Genomic DNA, 21,024 nt, shown 5'->3' with positions numbered 1-21,024 from the left:
AGGCGCGTCAGTTCTCCCAGTCCTGTGCTAGTCGCATCCATTGAGCACCCGCCATTTTCCTAAAATCGTCTGACCATCGGGCGGGTGGTCTGCCCACTGGCCTTTTTGCTTCTCTAGGCCACCACTCCGTGACGACTTTAGTCCACCTTCCGTCTTCTCGTTTGGCCAAGTGTCCGGCCCATCTCCACTTTAACCTCGTGATACGCTTCCCAATATCTTCGACTTTCGTCTTTCGTCGGATTTCTGCGTTTGGTACACGATCAACGAGGGAGATGCCTAGCATAGCACGCTCCATCGCCCTATTAATTGTTGTAATATTGACTAAAACGTATATCCTCTGAAATAGACGGGGGTTGAGCTGGAGCTGGTCGAGTGCCAGCCGTTGCTGGAGTGGCTCGCGAACAACTACAAGTCGTTTGGTGCAACATTGGAGATCATTACCGACAAGAGTCAGGAGGGCAGTCAGTTTGTACGAGGATTCGGTGGAATTGGCGGTAAGTCGGTTTTGTATATATAATATTTTCAACCCTTATACATACTATAGTATGTTATATATCCCGAATATATGATATTAATTTTTTTTATCGTACCGTGTAATTGGAATGTTTCAACCTGTACGGTTGTTATTCGATTTATATTTATTAATAAAATTTATTATTAATTTTGAATATGGTATTACAAAATTTTAATTTTAATTTTGACTTTGTTATATAAATAAAAACTAATGAAATTAATAAATGTATATATATGCTTTACATATGTTGCAGTCAGATCTCTTTACTGATGAAAATTATTTTTAACTGGCAACACTGTGTATAGTACTTTAGACTAATGACATTGATTATAAATTAATCGATCAATAGATCATTAGTTGAACGGTTAGACTTTGGTTAAAGTATAAGTAGGTAACACTGTCTTCACCGATATTGGTATACTATCATCCCCTAAGGGGGTTAAATTGGGATGTAATTGAGTAAAAGACAGTTGTTACAGTGTTTTTGGAAATTCATCTCTTAGAAGGTTTTATTGGGGATGAAATTACTTTGAATATAATTTTATCGGTCAAACTTATGGCTGTAATATATGTTAATAATTAATTATTGAACTAATTTTCAAACACAGCTACGAATGGTGGTGTGTTTGAATGATATATCATCAATGTTTTATGGAACGGACCAAGTTTTTTTTTTTTTTAATTTTTCTTCCTTTTGTCTGGTGCTAAAAGGTCTAAAGTACGTTTTTGTAAGCAAAAAGGCTATTTTTTTTATAATACAATTAACATCTATAGTGGATTTCTGTGAGAAACTTTATTACTCACCCGTGAAATGTTGACAACCAACTTATGGGGATATACTATTTTGAGATGTGTATACTTGAAATGCTATGATTATAATGGTCAATGTCATATCTGACATTTTATGACCGTTTTCAGCCGTGAGTCTCGAGTTTTTTCCTACAGAATAGCCATGGAGATCAGATCCTTTTAGCATCAAGCGATAGAATATATTTGAACAAAACGATAGTACGTTATTATTTATATTGTTTTATATAGTATATGGATTCCTTTATATACATTTTTAATGTATTTATACGTCATTTCAATCAAACATTGATGATATCGTCAGTGGACAGGAAATGGTAAAGCCCTATAATAATATTCAGTTTGTAATTAAAGCCATTATAATGTAATTTCCATATATATATATATATATATATATATATATATATATATATATATATATATGTATATATTGAGCTCTGTTAGTTTGTAAAGTAATTGTTGTTTAAGCAAAAAGATTTTAGGTTATGAGGAAATCTTGAATATTGAATTATAAAGCGAGCGACTTGTGTTTTAAGATTAACTAAAGAAATCTCGTTTGAGTTGAAGTTAGAGCCAAAAAATTTGCTTGAATCTTTACTGTATAATATTAATTTTAATATAAAGCTATCATCGGTTCGGATTGTAGATTCTACTGTAAACCGACAAGAAACTCTGTCGTTACTCTATTAAAAATCAGAAAATTAAATGTAATAATCATATACTAGTATTTACTGGTGGTAGAGCCTTGTTCAAGCCCGTCTAGCCAGGTAGCATCCACTCGTCAGATATTCTACCGCAAAACAGCAGTACTCGGTATTGTTGTGTTCCGGTTTGAAGGGTGAGTGAGCCAGTGTAATTACAAGCACGAGGGACATAACATCTTAGTTCCCAAGGTTGGTGGCGCATTGGTGATGTAAGCGACGGTTAACATTTCTTACAATGCCAATGTCTTGGCGTTGGTGACCACTTACCATCAGGTGGCCCATATGCTCGTCCTCCAATCTACACTACACAAAAAAAAAAAAAAAAAATTAACTAAATCAACGGATAACTAACCGAGCTCTTCTATGATTTATATAATCCTGTATAGTATAATTGAACCTTATTTGTTTAAGTTAAAAAATGGCTCAACAGCTTGTTTTCCTTTCCACTGACACTATATATAATGTATAATATATAATAATTATGGTGTTCTTCTTATGTAAAGCTAGACGTGTTCTGGGATATATATTGTTTGTATGTGTTTGGACACACTTGCCAGTAAATAAATGCTAATTTCAACCGTATATAAAACGCTAATGAGACCTAATATCCCGTAAGGACCTTGCATAATAAAACTTTTTTTTTTTTATAAATATATATATATATATATATATACATAAATACTCTATTTAAATAAATTTTATTATATATGTTAAATCTATTTTTTTTAATAGATTATCGTATATAATGTATCACAAAAGTAAATAAGGAATCGGATACAACTGTTTATGAGATAGGAGTGGAGTAAGGTGATAATCGATTTATCAGTAACAGCCTGTGAATGTCCCACTGCTGGGCTAAGGCCTCCTCTCCCTTTTTGAGGAGAAGGTTTGGAGCTTATTCCACCACGCTGCTCCAATGCGGTTTGTTGGAATACACACGTGGCAGAATTTCAGTGAAATTAGACACATGCTGGTTCCCTCACGATGTTTTCTTTCACCGTCGAGCACGAGATGAATTATAATCAAACATTAAGCACGTGAAAATTCAGTGGTGCTTGCCCGGGTTTGAACTCACGATCATCGGTTAAGATTCACGCGTTCTTACCACTGGGCCATCTAGGCTTTTTTTTTTTTTTTTTTAAGATAATCGATTATGTAACAAATACGTAATATTACATTATATACTAAAATAGTGAATACGGACAGGGTGTATACATAAATTACAAGGTTAGTAAAGATAAACAACCCTTAGATTTACATATTCCACGCGATTCGCTAACAGCTCCGCTGTACTGTACACCACGAACAGTTCTCGATTAATACATCTCTATATATAACACGACACTGTTACACTCAATTACTTATATACACTTTGATTTCACTTTTTAGATGAGCTGTTTGGTGTGGTTGTGGATTCGATTCCCACCCAGGACAGAAATTTGTGTGCGTGAACAGTTCTGTTTGTTCCGAGTCTCGGTGTAATTATCTATATAAGTATGTATGTATTTACAAAAAAAAATAGTATATGTAGTATATCAGTTGTCCGGTTTCCATAGTACGAGCTCTGTACGAGCTTAATTTGGGATCAGATGGCCGTGTGTGAAAAATGTCCCGGGATATTATTATTATTATTATTACTTCCAAAGTACATAACGAGATTATTCATAGCTCGACCAATAATATTGATTAATTTTCAAAGTTGTTTGTTTATCGTTACATAACTGTAAACCTATATAAGAAGCAATGTATCATATAGATACTTGACAATTAAATAGTTATTACAAATATATGGTGGTAGGGCTTTTTGCAAGTAGGTAGGTACCACCCACTCATCAGATATTCTACCGCAAAACAGCAATACTTGATATTGTTGTGTTCCGGTTTGAAGGGTGAGTGAGCCAGTGTAATTACAGGCACAAGGGATATAACATCTTAGTTCCCAAGGTTGGTGGCGCATTGGTGATGTAAGCGATGGTTGACATTTCTTAGAATGCCAATGTCTATGGGCGTTGGTGACCACTTACCATCAGGTGGCCCATATGCTCGTTCTATAAAAAAAATACTTATTTGTAACCCGTGCCAGTTGAAAATCGATTGTTAAATAACGAATGTTCGCGTATGATGAAATGAGATGTCATTTCGTCACTATAATACTCGCTTTAAGAACTGTTTCGTCGTGCCATAGATAATAAATATTACTATTTATTCTGTCCCGCTCGCACTCATTGTGCATATGGTAAGCGACGTCTCTACGTTTTTTTTTTTTAAATATAATTAGTATATATGTATACATAGATATTTTTTATTATATAAAATTGTATATAACATGGTGATCAATGGCGTAATATCAGTTAATAAAGGTTATAGTTTTTTTTTTTTTTATCTAAAGGTTTGTTGACTAAATTTGATTGGAATTGGCTATCCTATTGAATTATATACAAATCGGCAAGTGTTCTACCAGAAGATTATAAACAATGAAATCCCAAAGCACATTGAATTAAATTTATAACAAAAAAAAAATGTACTAAAATACTAATATATGACATTTCTCCCGTTTCCCCGCTGCTCGGACGCCGCTGGATTTAATTTACATGATATATGTTATATATATTTATATATATGAATCGATAGGTATATTGCGGTACAAGGTGGACTTTCAATCGCTTCAGCTTGACGAACCGTTGGACGATGTTGACCTCGACGATTATTAAAGCGCTTTAATAATAATATAAACAAAGTCATACGATTTAACAGGATACACGTTAGTTTTAAGATGAATGCTTGCACGATTAATTTAAGAGGGGTTCGTTTCGAACGGTCCACGGGCGGGTGGGATGTGAGGTTTTTTTTTTTAAATGATGAATTTGAAAAAAAAATTACAAAAAAACATTATGATTTTGTTTGTTTTTTTTTATTTATTGTGACTAACTTTAGTTTTTGTTTTGCGTGTGTGTGTGTTTAATTTTTTTTTTAATTAATGACCGAAATACATCTTAGTTCTTATCCCAATATGTGGATATTGAATTTAAAAAAAAAATTGTCTTTCCACCCGCCCGTACGAACCCCCCCAACTTTCGTCTAGACATCTTTTCATATCTATCTCTTTCTAGTCTATCTTTTATTTCTATTTTTAATCTATACTTAACAGCATCTTCTTTAAATTACAAAAAATCGTTTCACTCTTGCACGTTATAATTTATAATTTTGTTCCGGGGGGGGGGGGGTTGTTAGATGTTCGGGGGGTTTGTTTATAATTATATATCAATATGGGTTATAAAGATGTTAATTTTGTTTAAAAGTAACCACAGGTCGGTAGTGCATGGAAGATAACTCGGTAATTATCTCTTTTTCAACATATATATATATAACATACATATACAAATAAATATATGTATGAGAATCAACGAATACTAACTCGTAAGCTCTTTTATCGTCTATAATAAATATAAGTCTGGTAGAGCTTTGCGCAAGCTCGTCTGGGTGGGTACCACCCACTCATCAGATATTCTACCGCAAAACAGCAGTACTTCTTGGTATTGTTGCGTTCCGGTTTGAAGGGTGAGTGAGCCAGTGTAATTACAGGCACAAGGAACATAACATCTTAGTTCCCAAGGTTGGTGGTGCATTGGTGATGTAAGCGATGGTTAACATTTCCTACAATGCCAATGTCTATGGACGTTGGTGACCAATTACCATCAGGTGGCTCATATGCTCGTCCGCCTTCCTATTCTATAAATATAAAAGAAAAACTGATTGACTGACATATTAATGTACAACCCAAACTACTGGGGCTGGGAATATGAAAATTTGCATAAAGGGTTAAACCTTTTTACACAAGATAGTGTTATAAAGGCGATGCAAGATTAAATGTAAATCATACATTTTTAAAGGTAGAGGGAGATATGTTAATTGGTTTTTAGCAACTCCGACTTATCAAGCGTAAACGTGGGTACAGTGCTAGTTTTAATATATTAAAAAAAAAAAAAACTGGACAACATTTTTTTTTTAACCCTCCAAAAAATATGTTTTGTCCTTTTTTAAATACTATCTTCTTTTTCTTTTTTAAAAATGATTTAAATAAACCCTACTCGTGCTCTGTCTAACCTATATACAAAAGCCCCCCCCCCCTCCCCCCGGTAGTTCCATCTAATTTTCTCGTCGATACCACGAATATTGCCTTAGCAATGCCTCTAACGGCCATTCACCACGTATGTATAACAGAGACTTGACAGGGGGGGGCGGATTCTACTAAAAAATTGTCACTATCGCAATCGAGTCGAAGCGTGATCGTTGCCGTTTTACCGTTTTCCTATTATTTAATTTAATCATCGACTTTTGCCATAAAAGTTGACAACTACGTTTGATTTTGACAAAACGCTGTATGTTTATATGTTATCGGTTCGATTCCGATTCGAATAAATACAGATGATTCAGAGTTGGATCGGAATTGAATCGGAAACGTATCGTAATCGGTATAAATTAGTAGAATTCGACCCCCAGTATGTTATTATTAAGCTAGATTCGTTCTCGAAGCAAGTAGAATATCGGACGTTGACGCCGTCATGTTTTGTCTCCGTCATTCGCGTATGAATTTATTGCCGTCTCGTTCGCACGGTTGCAACGAAAGACGTAATCAAATTATCAGTGGGCTGGTGTTTCGAATTAATGATGGAATGATGTACGTACATTCGCACACATATTATATAATATTGGCGTAGTTGTTACTGGTGGTAGGGCTTTGTGCAAGCTCGTCCGAGTAGGTACCACCCACTCATCAGATATTCTACCGCAAAACAGCATTACTCGATATTGTTGTGTTCCGGTTTGAAGGGTGAGTGAGCCAGTGTAATTACAGGCACAAGGGAAATAAAATCTTAGTTCCCAAGGTTGGTGGCGAATTGGCTATGTAAGTGATGGTCGACATTTCTTACAATGCCAATGTCTAAGGGCGTCGGTGACCACTTACCCATCAGGTGGCCCATACGCTCGTCCGCCTTCCTATTCTATATAAAACAAAACTTATTTAATCGTCTTATATATTTATCGTTGTATTTATATACATTGATATAAATCGAGACGTAAGAGCGAGTCAGATATTATAAATGGTGGTACCACAAAAGATACGAAATTCTAACGCATTAATAATAATAGTTTCCTTTAGATATATTATTCTCTAACAACGTATAAGGGGGGGGGGGGGGTTATAAATGTAACGTTTGTGCCTGTGTGTATGACTGTGGCATCGTAGCTCTCAAACGAGTGGACTGATCTTGATGCGTTTGAAGGTCTCAGCTCATTTTCTACTCGACAGAGGTCTTACCTTCCACAGTACGCTACATGCGTACATAATTTTATATTTATAATAAAGTTAAATGGGCGACAACACACAATTGATTTCTTTGTAGGGGTTGTATTGTGTCGGTGTTCTAACATTTAATTTTCTTTTAAAAGTAAGTTCAGTAACAGCCTGTGAATGTCCCACTGCTGGGATAAGGCCTCCTCTCCCTTTTGACGAGAAGGTTTCGAGCTTATTTCACCACGCTGCTCCAATGCCGATTGGTAAATCAAGCATCGTGCTTGATGATGATTAATTATAAACAACAAAAAATATATTAATAAATGAAAATTAATATTTGTTTGTCCGTATGTTTTTCATCTATTAGTTACTAAACCGTTGTTTCGATTGTGATGAAATTTGATTCGTTCTATGTAAGAACGAAGATTCATGACTCGATAAATAAAATCACTATATACATGCCTGGACAGTTAGCTGTTATTATATATTAAAGTATATAACGTAAGTCATCATTCCATTATTAATCATTATGAACGGAAATACGAATCGATTTTGCTAATAATATTATTATATACGTACGTATATATGTATAAAATGTCTGGAAATATGGATATATATTATAATTAAAAGTAAATAAATACTTTATTATATTAATACTTAGATATATTTCGCTTTGTAATGTATAAATTAAACAACAACGGTCATAAAAAGTGCCTCCAATAATATTTACTATATAAAATAAGTAAATAACAATATGACATCGTGTTTAATACATATAATATACATGTTTAAAGGGAAACGATTGATTATTTGACTGCGGATTAAAGGTCGTATTTGTAACGGAAATGTAATGGACGAAGTTATGCAAAATTAATTATCCGATTCATTGTTTGGTATTATTTGGTTTTATGAAATTTTCCGTAAGCCCGATAAACGTGTGTGCGATATTTCTCGTCGATACGGTTGTACAGTTAAAGCGTTGCAACGGTAACTGTGAATGTCCCACTGCTGGGCTAAGGCCTCTTCGTTTTTGAGGAGAAGGTTTGGAGCTTGTTCCATCACGCTGCTCCAATTCGGGTTGGTGGAATGGACATGTGGTAGAATTTCAGTGAAATTCGACACGTGCACGTTTCATCACGAAGTTTTCCTTCATTAAATTAAGTGGTGCTTGCCCGGGCTTGAACCCACGATCATCGGTTAAGATTCACGCGTTCTTACCACTGGGTCATCTCGGCTTTTTTTAAAGCGTTACAAACATACCAACAGATTTATAAACTAACATCAGATCCAATCATATAGTAATTATAATTTTGCTGTTTTTGTATATATCTCTTTCTGAAATGAGATTTTGACATACGAAAGAAGAGGACGCAGCATCGTTTAACAATTCACCCGCTAAACGAAGTTTTTAAGTCAAGCGAACAGTTATTGAAGTTATCAGTGTGTAATTTGACTACCTCGTTGGTCTAGTAGCTTGATGTAAGGCTGCAGACACGGACGTCCTGGGTTCAATTCCCCGGTCGGGCCAATTAAGAGTTATTGGGTTTTTCTGACAGAAAATTCTCAGTAGCAGCCCGGAGTCTGGAAGTTGGAAGTGTGTACTCCTGCGGCTCGGAAAGCACGTAAAACCGTTGGCCCTGCGCCTGAAATCTTTCCGGTCGTGTCGGATTGCCGTCCCATCGGATTATGAGAGTTAGGGAATAGAGAGTGCACCTGTGTTTGCGCACACACTTGTGCACTGTAATATCTTGAGATTGGTCGTCGTAGCTGAAATTGATCTGGAGGACATTATTATTAATATAAGCAGTGCTTTCATCCATTTTGCATAACTACGTCGAGTTGCAGTTTAGATCGATGGGAAATGCTTAAAGTTCTATAATAATTGTATAATGAATTAATATTATAAATCTATTTTTATTACGTCTGAACGTACAACCCGGTCGCAGTATCTGTGAGCTCTGCGTCGGTGACGTAATAACGAAATGGTACCGTGTGAAAAAAAAAATATTTTTTTTTGCTATAGTAAGCAGACTGGCATCTTTTAGCCTGTCCGCCTACTTATATTATAAAAAAAAAACAGTAGCCGGAACTAAAATATACATTTAATTGATTGATGCACAGATGCCGTGATGGTGTTGTAGGTTAGCTTAGCTTAACTTAGCTTAGCTTAGCTTAGAATCTCGAGTATTGAAGTTTTGTAAATATATCGTCCTGCATTGAAAGCCTCGTGATCGCGTACCAACTTTATTTAAAACATGAATTACAAAAAATATGTAATATACAAGAGTATGTCATTATGTTTAAACAAAGAGAAAAGAGAATAGTTCAATTAATATTAATTAAATAACTTATAGCATAATGAGTTAATTAATTTTATAAAAACCTCGATTATATTCATGTAAATTACTCTCTCAATCAACTCTTAAAAAGCCAAATAACGCAATTTCGTTTATATTCAACAAATCGCGCCAATAATGAATTAATTATTTTTTACCTTTCTGACCACCGAAAAAATGGCGGTTTTTTTTTCTACAATGCCGTTGTAGAGTCCGAGTAATCTACCTAACTATACAGTATTGCTAAATTAATAGTATATCTATGCTCATTGAATATACTGATATTGTTTTATGTATTTGAGTTAGATAAGCTCACTATTGACTTTGCGCAGACCAGTCACGTGTTCGCGTGTTCACGAATTTTTCATTGCTGGTTACGTATATCAAATGCATCACATAGCCTTGATCTAGAAACATATATGTAAATAATAAGTAATAGACTGAAATATACATAAGAATATAAAATTAACGATGAATGCTAAATATATATCATGCCTTAAATCCTCCGTATATTGCTGTCAAAGATTCGTAGGTGAGTAGCGATTTGTACTTGGCTTAAAATCGAAAACGATTCATTCTTTATTAAGGAGCTGTTCAACTGTTACGTAAGCAGAGTTCCTTGTACCTGAAGGTGTAGGGGGAATTATTATTTTATTAGTAAGCATTGGTATACCCACTCCTATGCTTACGTAAGCATTAGAATTTTAGAAGAAATTTTTACATCGGTAAAGTATGTCAGTCGGCAATAATCAATTTACGGGAAATCCCTGAACATGTTTTTCGCTTTCGACCATAGACAAGTTGGGTTGCCATATATGTTCAAATATGAATCTACTAAATTTTTGCAAAAAATAAAGTATAAATATAAACATTGCTGATGTAATAATCACTCGGAATAGTTTCCCCCTCTCCCTTGTCGTTAAAATGAGCAAAGCAAAGGTCCTTTCGATGCTAACGTAATGCTTGAATAGCCCCCTAATATGTTTTTGATAATTGCGTATTAAAAAGTCCCTCAAATTAGATTCAATAAGATATATTTACCAAAGTGTAAAACGTATTAGTTACAATTAATAATAATATAAACTGTAATGTTCGTATAAAGTAAATAGTTTCGCACAAAAATAAATATAGAATACGTTTTATATAAAGTAATAGATGGAGTAAAGGTAAACAAAACTTTGACTTAAAATATTTCACGCGATTCGATAACAGCTCCTTGCTGTATTGTAAACTGAAATACGTCACTTACACTTGACTAATTTAATTTCCGTGGTTCCTATAACAACTTCGCCGACATTCAAGACGCCACTTTCTCGAGTCGGTTGGCGTGGTTGGTTGATATTTCACGCTGAAGGTTGTGGGTTCGATTCCCACCCAGGACAGACATTTGTGTGCGTGAACGTGAACAGACATCTGTTTGTCCTGAGTCTGGATGTAATTATCTATATAAGTATGTATTTACAAAAGAAAAGTAGTATATGTAGTATATCAGTTGTCCGGTTTCCATAGTACGAGCTCTGTACGAGCTTAATTTGGGATCAGATGGCCGTGTGTGAAAAATTTCCCGGGATATTATTATTATTATATTATTATTCTCGAATCCATAGTGAATACCATAGATCCCGACCAATGATATCGCTTTAATTCAATGTCAAATGTTGTTTATTTTATCTTTACTCTTCCTCAAGTCAGTTGGAATATTCTAGAATGTTTTTTTTTTAAAACCATTTTTAAATGAATTATACGCATCACCATTTCATTAGAGTTGAAAATGTGTCCAATTGTGTGACGTTCACTATTAATATTTAAAAAAAAATGTTTTCAAGTTTCTGTCTACTAGTTTAGAAATGTAATTGTCAGTTTGATTACCATTTTGATTGCGATTGATTGATTTTATTATAAAGCAATACGAAGAGTTTAATTCAAATAATTTTACTACGCACTCGCTTAGTTGCGCAAACTTGTTTGCTCAACTACGCGCGAAATTATGCTCGAGTAGACGCTTCATTTTTTTGTCATTTTTGTATGAATTCTATTAAAATTAAAAATGTTTAGCTTTTAAGTTTAACATATAAAAAAAATTTTTCATACTATTTATTAAACTTAGATTTTAATTTATTTATTGTATCTCGTATGTATAGTTTGAACATAAAAATAAAAAAATAATTAATTTTGTGACTTATTGAAATTGTTTACAATATAATAATAAAATATCGGAATCATTTTATTTAATTACATTATTAAATATTATTATTATTATATAAAGCAATAACAATATGCCTTAATGAAACGTTCTATGACCTAAAATACGTGTATATTATTATTATATAAGGATTATATACTTGTATAATTATATAAACCACTAGCATGAGTCGCATTATCAAATCGTAATTAAATTAGTAATTACGTTCTTTAATTATAATTCCTTGGTTAGTTACCAAAGCGTGACTCGTAATGCCCTAGCTGATTGACATATCATCTACTAGCTTCCGCCGGCGGCTTGGACCGCGTGTGAGGAGGTAGGAGGGGCTGGTGTTTGGTAACCTATGTCCTTTTAACCTCTGACAACTTGAAAGGACACTCGCGGATTTTAAAATTCAGCTATATTTTTAAATTTGACTTGGAAAACTATTACGGTTCGAAAATTTAAACGGAACAATAACACAGAGCGCTCATTGGTCGCACATTGCGTCACCGAATGCAACCGACCAATGGCCTTTCGCTACTCGGAAATGTAGTGACAAGATTGACATTGAAGGGGGACATTGAGTTTTAAGATGTAGTCTACTGTCTCATCTCACTTGTGACATACTTGTATGTTAATATGTTTAGAAGTCATATATCTTTGGATACTTCAAAATCATATGTTGTTTGATATGTTAACTATAAAAAAAAAAGAAGTGGACAAAAGCTGCCGCTTAATTAATAGTATTTTATATGCGAGTAATTGACATGATATATATAACTATATCGTGTAATTGTTGGTGATTTATCGCAAAAACGGTTTCAAACAAATTTATTGACAATTACTTGTAATCGTAGAACGCCTTGGATCTTGTATTTTTAACGCAGACATATCATCGTAATTCGTAATATGAATATTTTTTTTTAAAAAAAAAAGTAATAATAAAAATATTATATATTTTAACTTTTATCGTAAAATAATTGTACCTGATATATTTCCTGTGATTATTTGTGCTTTTATTTACGTATATAATGTATAGCACGGATACCATGATGATTCAAAGAGAATTTTTTGAATTATAAACAGATGAAATTGGCAACATCGAGTGGTACATGTTCTCTATGGCTCTTGTTTTTTTATTTTTTTAATGCGACTTATGTTCGTGGTCCACATAGACAATGATGGACTGCGCAAAAACATGAATATTTTTGAATTAATAATACAATACCTTAAGTTAAGACAATTGGGAGTGTACGCGTGCATGATCAGGCTGGTTCGCTTGAAACTGCGCAAACATAATTGCGTAATATTATTACACCATGGAGATAATTAGCAATAATTACATGTAATTATTCATTTGACATCGAGTCTTACACACCTGGTGATGCTGTCAAAGCCAGTAGGGACTGGAGCATATAGAATTCGAAAAAATAAAATGTAATATTTTTTTTGCTGTCTGTACTATCCGCCGTTTATGAATATTTCTTTCAAAGCGATTCCTTATAAGAAAGTTTTTAGAAGCGTAATGTCGAATTAATTGTATAGAATAAAACGTTCATATAAATACTTGACGCTCATTGGTCGGAGTTATTACGTCATCGTTTACCACCAACCAATTAAAAAACAGATTGATGTTTTGACTCTGTGCTGTGTATATAATGTAAACAATATTATTGTATATAAATAAATTGCGCAGTCTCTCATATCGTGTTTACTATATATTCATATTTCCAGACATATTTAAGAATATAACTATTTTTTTTTTTTTTTTTAAATATATAGGCTAGCGCTCGACTGTTGTCGCACCTGATGGAAAATGGAGATACAGTCTAAGGTGGAGCGCGCTTGCCTAAAATATTATTATAAACGAAACGTATTATCTCATGAATGCGAAGCAAAATAGCGTCATGTGTAATATATATTTATTAATTATTATACAGTAAGCTGACAACACTGTTTGTGTTGTGGAGTGAAATTGAAAAAAAAAAAATTTTTTTTTTTTATTTTAATATTTTTTAATTGTAGCCGTAAGTTGAAACGAAACATTGGTTGATTAATAGTTTTTAGGTATTATTAGAAATGTACTTGGATTGATACTGTATGCTTTTCCGATATATAAAGAAAACGTTAGCAATTTTAAAAATCAATGGAGTTTGTTATTTCAATATCTTTTTTTTTTTTTTTTTATATCAACACTTACCTTCCATTAATATATATAAGATTAATAACTTCATTTTCATACAAGAAAAAAAAGATAACGTCATACATATATGTAAACATGTAAAACGGCTTGACATCTTTAAAAAGTCTAGCGATGGTATCTCTTCCAAGCGCATCTGGGGATATAAGGTAACTGTTAACATTCCTTGTGCATGGTCCTTTTAGATTTGAAGCTCTTGTTACTTTTGTAGATAGATTTGTTGTTTGTTTTTTTGTGTGTGTGTGTGTGTGTATGTGTGTGTTTTACGTATATTTTATGGCGAGCCGGTTTGGCGTTGTTGGTAGATATTTCACGTCGAAGTGTGGTTTCGATTACCACCCAGGACGGACATTTGTGTGCATGAACGCGTATGTTTGTCCCGAGTCTGGGTGTAATTATTTATATAAGTATGTATTTACAAAAGAAAATTATTGTATGTAGTATATCAGTTGTCTGGTTTCCATAACACAAGCTTAATTTGGGATCAGATGGCCGTGTGTGAAACATGTCCCGGGATATTATTATTATTATTATATAATACAAATATATTTTTTATACACAATATATAAGAAGCATTTTACGCGTGCGAATACGAATTAGCCGTCATGTGAACGTGGCCTGTGTTAGACCGCGCTGGTTCGACCGAAAATATACTTTTCTAGTTAAAGTAATTTTATATCTAGATTTTGTTACGTTTAAAAACAATTTCAAAACACTCTCGCAGACAATCTCGTAAACTCTGGACATAATAATTATGTAGTATATAATTATTTATATCCGATTAACCCGATTAATTATTAAAATTACTAATTTCATTGTGTGTCCTCTTCTTGGATGTATTCCAAAAAAAAAATAAAAAAATTTAATATCTAAAAAAAAAAAAAATTGTCATATTGATCTTTCGATTGCGATTCATTCAAATGCTATTTATTAGCATTCTCGTCACCTATTAGTCATATTAATTTTGATTTATGTGTTAACGGGCAGCATGGCAACATTTTCGGTAATGTCAAATCAAGTGACAGATGTATTTCAATTCATAAACGTCAATGTCAAATTATTATTTATATAGTATGTATATGTATTTAATTATAATATTCTAGTGTTGGTTCGACGAGCCGGTTGGCGTGGTTGGTAGAACACTTGCCTTTCACGCCGAAGGTTGTGGGTTCGATTCCCACCCAGGACAGGCATTTGTGTGCATGAACATCTGTTTGTCCTGAGTCTGGGTGTAATTATCTATATAAGTATGTTTTTACAAAAGAAAAGTAGTATATGTAGTATATCAGTTGTCTGGTTTCCATAGCACAAGCTTTGTACAAGATTAATTTGGGATCAGATGGCCGTGTGTGAAAAATGTCCCAGGATATTAATATTATTATTATTATTATTATTATAGTGTTGCAGTATTTAGTTGCGATTTTTTTTTTTTTTATAAGTTTTGTTTTTAATATGTCTTAGGCAAAACTCAAATCGGCACATCTATGTCTAGTTATGTCGCTTAGGTTGTTTTTTTTCAATCATTCATCCCTCTTTTTACTGTTATACTACAATATACCACCGTCTAGCGCACTAGTTTTATTCATGTTGTTTTTTTTTTAATATCAAACAACTTTTTTAAGCATGGTCGTGTATTTTATGAGATTTTGAATTTTTTTTTTTTTTTTCAATTTTTTACTATTTTCTTTGATCGTTTATTTTATACTAAATGTTAGTTTTTTAATAGTTTGTGTAAACACGTTTTTTTTATTATTATTTATTCATATAAAATATGTCATTTTTGGAATGATAGATTTTTTACTTTTCAGTGATAGTATTAGTTTTAATAGGCAATTAATGGTGCCCGGTAAACTTCGACCATAGACAAAGTTCTCGCGTTGCTAATTATCGCTATTACAAAAATATAATATAAAAAACAATATTAGAATTCTTTATATTCGCTTGTATTGGACTTTCTAACGGCATATAATATTTTTGTATAAATTTAAAATATATTCCGTATGAATCATCCTTAATGGCAGTGTTGCCGTTGTAATCGAACTATAAAATGTTGCGTTTTTTTAAAAAAACGGACGCCGATATCCTTGAATTGTTAATATACGTTATTTCGTTTTTTTTTTTTTTTTTAATGATTGATATACGCGAAATTTGAAAAGAAAAAAAAAGCGGCCAATGTCCTTAATTTAATAAAAAGGCACACGATAAAAGAATACGGTCGCAACCGATAAAGGTATCTTGAAACAAAGTAAAAAAATATATATATATAAAATTAACGATCATTAAAAAAGAGACCAGATATAAAAAAAAAAGAAAAAAAAATGGTAATTCCATTTATATCTGACCGTATAAACAAACATACAGGATTATTCGTTTAATTATAATCATTGAGATATTTAATTTCGTTGCTAAAAAATAATATTAATAATAATAATAATATCAACCGGTCCGGAATATCTCGGTGCTATTTTTTTTTTATTGCGTTTGTTTTTTTTTTTTAGGTCGTTACCTAATGTCGTATTTTTTTTTTTTTTTTATTATTGTCGAAACGGTTCAAGGATTTCAGCGGGAACGATTGCACGTCATATTAATGAAAATATTGTTCTTTATATGTTAATTAGCTTTAATTAGTAGCGACGTACGTACGAATTAACTTTTCTTAAAATAATAATCGGAAATCTCGTTTCGATTATTGATTTTGTATCAATTTTTTTTTTATTCAACTCGCTATCTTATTGATAATCTTTGTTTGTGATCTGTCTGATCCGATATTCGTTTTGTATGTGTGTAATTAATTGTATGAGTTTCGGTGAAATTTGAGAGCACTCGTATAATTATGAAATTATTAAGGGAATTATTATCAGGCAGGTATTTTAAGGTGGGCTTAGACTAGGCGATGTTGAAACAGATTTTAATAATTTTATTTGTCTGTTGAATTTTTGCAAGCCCGTCTCGGTAGGTATCACCCATTCATCAAATATTCTACCGCCAAACAGCGAAACTTAGTTACTCAGTATCGTTTTGTACCGTTATGAAGGGTGGGTGAACTATAACTGCAGACACAAGGGACATTAGTATTCTTAGTTCCCGATGTTGGTGGCGCATTGGTGATGTAAAGGATTGTTAATATTTCTTTCGTAATCGGTATAAGGTGCCACATTTTTTGCAATCGTATTTTAATAAAAATATCAATAGCATAACTGGAATTCATTCAGAATACGATCATTCATATTTCTACACTCGTCTTTTTTTTTCTTCACGCAGTGGAAACCTCCTCCCGTGGGGGGAGGAACTGGGTTATGTGGGATTCTTACCCGCTATAACCACTGCGATGGCCATCCTCGGCACGGATCGGAGAGGCTGCGGGATCGTGTTGATTTCTATAATCGTCTCGTCTAAGCCAACCTTAACATTACTATAAAGCTAGGTTCCATCGAAACGATAATTAATACAAACAAATATTATCGAGATAGAACTAGAGTTATATATAAATATATTTTGTGTTTGTGTGTATATATATATAATGTTATAATATGGTGTTACAGGACTGCTGCGCTACAAAGTGGACTTCCAATCGATGCAGCTGGACGACGAGGAAATAGACAATTTGTACGATATTGATGATTATTAAAAAAAAAAAACGAGGCGCCGTGTGATCAGCAAACGAGCTTATGCAATAAAATATTAAGTTAATTAAATAATAAAAAAAAACGAAATGGTTTAAAAAAAATCTTTCTTTTTTGTTGTTCATATTATCTCTTCCTACAGTGCATTTTTGTTTGGATTATATTAAAAGAGACGACAGCTTTCGTATTTTATTTGTTTATTTATTTATTTATGGCCCGGTGGTAAGAATGCGTGAATCTTAACCGATGATCGCGGGGTTCGTACCCGGGCAAGCACCACTGAATTTTCATGTGCTTAATTTGTTTTTATAATTCATCTCGTGCTTGACGTTGAAGGAAAACATTGTGAGGAAACCTACATGTGTCTAATTTCATTGAAATTCTGTCACATGTGTATTCTACTAACCCGCATTGGAGCAGCGTGGTGGAATAAGCTCCAAACCCTCTCCAAAAGGGAGAGGAGGCCTTAGAACAGCAGCAGCATTAACAGGCTGTTACTGTACTATACAGTACAGTATTTATATACATATATATATATATATATATATAAGGTTTGTATTTGCTTGAACAAGGAAAGTATATAATAGTTTATTAAAGTTATTAATGTTTTATGTGAAGTAAAAACGCATATCTATGTTCGATTTCAATCGAAAAAGGAGTGAACATAAACAAACCATAGATAAACCAAAAATAAACCATAGATTTATATGTTCCATGCGATTCACTAATAACTCTTTTTTTTTTACGCTGGAAACACGCATTACATGTTTCCCCCACGGGAACTGTAGTGTAGTGTATGCGGGGCTCGCCGATGTCCGAGGCGCCGAGTGCACCCCGAATATCGTAATACCCACTAAGAAACCAGCGGTACCCTTTCCGTCATAAAGAGGAGCGCCACGGGATCGCTAGCGCGTGCTAATAGCGCTACCAGCTCAGCTGTATTGTACACCACGAACAGTTCTCGATTAATATATCTCTATATATAACACGACACTGTTTACAACTACGCATTTCCGTTTTAATATTAAACAAAACTTAGTCGACTGCAATTAAAGCATTTTTTTTAAATATAAAACTTTTATATATGGGTAGGTAACGCCCTCTCGTCGTATATTTTACCGCCAAACCGCAAAGTTGTGTTCCGGTTTGAAGGGTAAGCGACTGTAACTACAGGCACAAGGGACATAACATCTTAGTTCCTAAAGTTGGTGGCGCAAATGATTAATTTTACTTAAAGTTTTTTTAAATTCACAATTAATTGAATAGATTATTTAGATATCCCCAAGATCAAAGTGTTTATTTGTCTTTTCTTCTGTGGTTGGGATAGGCTATATGAAGAAATTTCCTTTGAAATTAACGATATATTATATTATATCCTGGGACATTATTTACGCACGGCCATCTGATCCCAAACTAAGCAGAGCTCGTACTATGGAAACCGGACAACTGATATACTACATATACTACTTTTCTTTTGTAAATACATACTTAAATAAATAGGTACATACAGACTCAGTCTGTCGTGGGTGGGAATCGCACCCACAATCTTCGGCGTGAAAGGCAAGTCTGCCAACCGGCCAGTCGAACTTTAAACTTATCTATTATTTTTTAATCAATATCGGAATCCAGGTAAGGCATACCTAGTGCATCATGAGTGCTATAATGATAACGTGACCCGGGGCGAAGCGAAGGTAATAAAGATTAAAACAATAATAATGGAGCGCCACTAGTGATACGATGAGCGGAGGTAGCCTCAGACAAGCTAGGTTTTATTTGACAAATAAAACTATAGACATTTACAGTTGTAGTAGATAAAATTACAAAGACTTCAGGGCTTAGAAAAAAATTGTTTCCACTAAATTAATCAAAAAATGATCTTCGTTTGAATAAAACTAAATATAATTAAAATTAAACAATTTATGAACGCACCCTTAAATAGATTCACTGGTGGTAGGACTTTGTGCAAGCTCGTCTGGGTAGGTACCACCTACTCATCAGATATTCTACCGCAAAACAGCAGTACTTGGTATTGTTGTGTTCCGGTTTGAAGGATGAGTGAGCCAGTGTAATTATAGGCACAAGGGACATAAAATCTTAGTTCCCAAGGTTGGTGGCGCATTGGCTATAAGCGATGGTTGACATTTCTAACAATGCCAATGTCTAAGGGCGTTTGGTGACCACTTATCATCAGGTGGCCCATATGCTCGTCCACCTTCCTATTCTATAAAAAAAAAAAATAAGATGATAAAATGTCTATGGCTTGGGTCTAGAAAATACATTCAAATTGATTATGATATATATACAATGTAGATTTGTTCCAACACGATGTCATAGACAAACTTTGTTATTCAATACATATAATACATACATAGAGGAACCTGTTGTAACTACTTCTTACTGGATTCAACTTTAGCGCTCCATTATCGAAATTTTGCATAATGGTTGAAGTTTCGATATTACTATTTTTTAATGAGTATGAATCATTGGTACGTGAAGTGGGTGTCATAACAACGCACGGACGCTTCCTTGAGAACGGAAAGGGAAAACACTAAGAATGACTTTTTCTCACATTCTGAATTTTGCTGCCCTGAGCACCAGTCCCGATTGCGCCTAGTGTATATATAGCGCTGAATACGTGTATATGGAAATAGTAGCTATATAATTATAATAAAGATATTATAATGTACTCCAGGCCGATTTCGGCCACGGCGGCCCGTCTCAAGAGAGATTAGCAGCCTGCGCAGGACATATTATAGTGTACAAGTGTGTGCGCAAACACTTTCCATTCTGTCACTCTCATAATGGGATCTCACGATGGGACGGCAACCTGACACGATTTGAATCCAGGACCTATGGGTTTGCGGTCTTATATATAGCCACTAGGTAGTTAACTATATATATAAAGTCTAGGGACACGTTTTATATGTATATTATTGAACACGGTTTTACATGTCAAACGTGTGTACGCGAAAAGGGTAATTTGGTTGAGTACGACATACGGCGTAGCTTTAGACAATTAACTTGGCTCTAAAAGTGTTGAAGAACTAAAGAAGGAAAACTTTCCAAGGTACGACAGACCTGGTATACCTGTTATACATACAAATGGTTTTTTTTTGTTTATAACATTGACAACATTAAATGGTTGATCGTATCAACACATTTCATCAACAACGAACGCTAAGGTAAAAAGCAAAATCTCAATAACAACATATTGAAACAGACAAGTCTTGCCTTTATACTAAACTATTTATCAATAGAATAAAAACATATCTATTTTTAAACCTTAACGGCCTTATTAACGTGGTTTAGCGACTTAAGTTGACCATCGTTTTCTCTCTTTCTGACATCATTGATTTGCC

At 33.7% G+C, this 21,024-nt stretch overlaps 1 protein-coding gene across 1 annotated transcript in view; it reads left to right on the top strand.

Moving 5' to 3' along the window:
- LOC126779550 (eukaryotic peptide chain release factor subunit 1) overlaps positions 1–17,853 on the top strand; it is a 29,140-nt gene extending 11,287 nt beyond the window's left edge. The window contains exons 8-9 of the mRNA XM_050503647.1: positions 347–494; positions 17,585–17,853. Of these exons, the coding sequence (XP_050359604.1) occupies positions 347–494; positions 17,585–17,670 (234 nt within the window). The 3' untranslated portion in view covers positions 17,671–17,853. The remainder of the gene's footprint in view (positions 1–346; positions 495–17,584) is intronic.
- The last annotated feature ends 3,171 nt before the right edge of the window (positions 17,854–21,024 follow it).

Source organism: Nymphalis io, chromosome 29 (genome assembly GCF_905147045.1).
Source record: "Nymphalis io chromosome 29, ilAglIoxx1.1, whole genome shotgun sequence".
Lineage (NCBI taxonomy): Eukaryota > Metazoa > Arthropoda > Insecta > Lepidoptera > Nymphalidae > Nymphalis > Nymphalis io.
The sequence above is the reverse complement of the archived record's forward strand: the minus strand, read 5'-3'. Positions and strand labels throughout refer to the sequence as shown.